This window comes from Elephas maximus, chromosome 2, assembly GCF_024166365.1.
Source record: "Elephas maximus indicus isolate mEleMax1 chromosome 2, mEleMax1 primary haplotype, whole genome shotgun sequence".
In the NCBI taxonomy this organism is placed as follows: Eukaryota; Metazoa; Chordata; class Mammalia; order Proboscidea; family Elephantidae; genus Elephas; species Elephas maximus.
Genome location: NC_064820.1, coordinates 200,227,059 through 200,230,714, shown reverse-complemented (window position 1 = coordinate 200,230,714; position 3,656 = coordinate 200,227,059). Strand labels below are relative to the sequence as shown.

The window sequence follows — 3,656 nt, the reverse complement described above, 5'->3', positions numbered from 1 at the left end:
AGTTCTGGAGGTACCACCACGAGTCAGGGCAAGGCAGTCTTCTCAGACTGTCTGTCACCTCTGTAGAAATGTTTCTGAGGTATAAATACCAGGTGACCTGTGCCCACAACTCATACGTTTTGGCTCCAATATTCCAGGTGTTAATAACCCCATCCTTTTACTCTAGATCTCCCAGGCCTAGAGATAGTAGCTTCTTACTGTAGTTTTTCCTTTTGAGAATCTTAGACTTCCTGTCTTGCCATTTCAGTTCTCCAATATCTGAGTAAAGATTATATTCAGTCCTCTGCATTAAAGTAACCGATGTAGTTTAATTCCTGACTGCAATCTGACTTAAATACATTTTAAAATAATGGCTCAGATATTATGTTCATTTCTGTTCCAATCTTCATCCTCCAAAACACATATAATTTCACTGTTGCAAAACTTGAAGTACTGAAACGAATCACAGCTGCCACAGAAAATTTGACATGTGAATAATACTTTACAAAATGCTTTTGTATACATTGTGTCATTTTATACTCTCTTCTTGCATTCATTCAATAAGAAATTATTGAGCAATAATAAAGGTTTTATAGGTCACAGGGCAAGCATGGGTAATACACAAACACACAAGGCATTACCCCTGCAGGGAGAACTTCTAAATAGTAGAGATATATTTTTGTTCCTTAAAGGAGGCATTATAAAACTTCTAATGGAACAAAGGAGAAGGCTAGGAAAAATCCAAGAAAAATTCTAGAGATTCAACTTCTAAAACTAGAACATTTTCCTTAATATACTCATATTTATTACCTTGAATTATGACTTAGATAATAAGATAGATAAGCCAGTGTCCAGGACATAGTAAGTACTCAGTAAAAGACAACTATTACAAAGAAGAATTAAAAAGAGAGAATTCACTTTAAGAGCTCTATAAACAATCAACACTAACAATAATAGTATATATTGCTTCTGCATGGGGCTTTGATTTATATGCAATAGTCTCCACAACATCCCTGTGAGGTAGAACAAATGCCATGATTCTCATTTATTATGAAGAAACAGACACCCATGAAGGGTGAATGATGTACCAAAGTTATACAGCCAAGAAATGGCAGAGCCATGCATCAGATATCCTGAAACTTCAGTGCTAGCTGACAATCCTACAACGGTCTAGCCCCTTCCTCAGTGCCCCGATCACTTCCCCATTCCTCAAGCTATAAATGAGGGGGTTGAGCATAGGAGTAAGAACGGTGTAGAAGACAGAGACCACTTTGTCATGGCTAGGGGTCCGGTAGTGCTTAGGCCTCAAGTAGATGAACATGGCAGCCCCATAGAAGAGGGAGACAGCTGTCAGATGGGAGGAACAGGTGGCCAGAGCCCTTTTACGGGACTCAGCAGAGTTCATACGGAGCACAGCAGCCAGAATATGAGCATAGGAGGCCATGATGATGGAGAAGGGAAGGAGGAGCATGAAGACACAGCAACCAAATAGCAGGTTCTCAAAAAGGGATGTATCTGCACAGGCCAGCTTCAATAAGGCTGGCACCTCACAGAAGAAGTGGTCCACATTCCTGGAGCCACAGTAGGGGAAGGTCATGGCTGCCACCATCTGGATCATTCCATCTAGTATGCCAAAGGCCCAGGATCCTCCAGCAATCTGGAGACAGACCCTCTGGCTCATGAGGATGGGATAGTGAAGTGGGTGGCTAATGGCCACATAGCGGTCGTAAGCCATGAGTCCCAGTAAGAGCCCCTCAGAGCCCACGAGAGAGACAAAAAGGCCAATTTGTATACCACAACCCACAAAGGAGATGGACTTTCTGCCAGACAGGAAGTTGACTGCCATCTTTGGTACAATGTTACATACCAACATGAGGTCCATGAGGGAAAGCTGACTAAGGAAGAAGTACATGGGTGTATGAAGTCGAGGATTTATGTAGATGAGGGAGATGAGTAGGACATTCCCACAGAGGGCCACTGTGAAGACCATCATGACCATAGAGAAAAGAACAAGATCAGTTGCACAGTATGAAAAGATGCCCAAGAGGACAAAGTCATCTGTGTATGATTGATTCAACCAGGTGTCCATGGCTCAGTTGTTCCTTGTCACCTGAAAACATGTCAAAAAAAATGTTCATAAAAAGACTGACATATGTTTGCATTCTGCCTCTTCAGATAGTCATTTTCTTTGTAAGTTATCAGATGTCAGCAACATAAGCTTTGGGACATAAAAAAGGACATTCTTTCATATTCCCATGACACAGATGATAGACTCTCCGCTAGCTTATAGAATTGGACTGCATATCAGTATTTGTATGTATCCATTCCAAGTGTGGAAACTGAGTTATTTTGTATTTCCAATATAATATAAATAGTCTTGATAAGACTATTGGATAATCTTCCTTCTGTAGGCAAAGTCTTGGCTTTGCTCTTGTAACCTGACCCCACAAATGTCAGTAAATTTCCAGTAGTCAGAAAAGTGTGCTTTAAAGCAGACCAAACTAGATTCGGCCCACCTCGCATGTGAACAAGAGCCAGCTGTGACAGTTAGTTGACCTCAACAGCGGATGAAGCAACAAGTGGAACGAATCAGAAGGAAAATCATCGCCCAGGCCCCATTCTAAAGCGAAGAGCCTTGACAAGAATCGCATCACCTCCTGTTTCCTGGCCACCATAATTCTTGCAACATCTTCCCTATCTATTCCTACTAGAATTTCCCCTCTCCAGTATGCCTGCATGGCCACCATATAAGCCATGCTTCCCATAGCTCATGAATTGGGATCTGAGGAACTTCCTCCTGGCTGCTTGCTCTGCGCATTGCAATAAAGTTACTTTCTCTTTCTCAAAGGCAGGTGCCCAGATTATTGGCAGGCCTGAGCATGCCTGAGAGAACCCACCTTCTAGGAGTTGGCAACATCATGTCACACTGACCGTCTTATCTGGGATCACATGGACTTGGAAAACTATCTCTAACGGGGCTTGGGCCATTTTATATCCAATATATAATATACGTTTGTTACAATAAGAGAAAGTAATAAAAGCTTAAGATTTTCTTTAGTCTTTATTTACTCAGGCCAGAAATCTTGGGATAAGTTTTAATGCCTGTTTCTTTCATGCCCTCTATTCAAACAATCGGAAAAGCCACTTGGCTGGCTCTACATTCAAAATATCTCAGAATCCAATTAGGGCTTACCACCCCCACTGCTACTATCTTGGTCCAAGTGAGCTAGATTATAATTCCTTGTCTCCCAGTTTCTACCCTTGAACCCCTTGAGACTATTCTCATAGCAATTCAAATGGCTCTACTAAAATGTAAGTCATATGATGTAACTCTCGAACTGAAAGTGTATCAGTGACTTCTTAAATTACTCCAAACAAAACCAAAATCCTTTAAGTGGCACCAGGGGCCTATATGATCCTCCGCTCTCACAAATACTGTTACTCTGATCTCATTTCCTAACATTCCTCCCCCACACTTATTGTGCTTCCCCCTCACTCAGTGAATTTCCTGAGAAAAAACTATGCACACTCCTACCTTTGCCATTTGCATTTTCTCTTTTTTCCAGACACCTATCTGTCTCTCTTTCTCTCTCTCTCGTGTGCTTCAGCCCTTTACTCAAATGCCAACTTTTTAAAGAGACCTTCCATGAAAGCCATATTAAAAACTATAAATGCCC

The 3,656-nt window shown here is 41.5% G+C and overlaps 1 protein-coding gene across 1 annotated transcript; it reads right to left on the bottom strand.

The window, feature by feature from the left end:
* Positions 1-1,126: 1,126 nt before the first annotated feature.
* On the bottom strand, positions 1,127-2,068 carry LOC126067389 (olfactory receptor 56). Its single transcript, XM_049869202.1, has one exon. It carries the CDS (start codon positions 2,066-2,068, stop codon positions 1,127-1,129), a length of 942 nt encoding a protein of 313 aa, XP_049725159.1.
* Between the last annotated feature and the right edge of the window lie 1,588 nt (positions 2,069-3,656).

Bases quoted from the DNA above. Each gene is read 5' to 3' on its own strand.
- LOC126067389 (XM_049869202.1), bottom strand. From the start codon at position 2,068: ATGGACACCTGGTTGAATCAATCATACACAGATGACTTTGTCCTCTTG.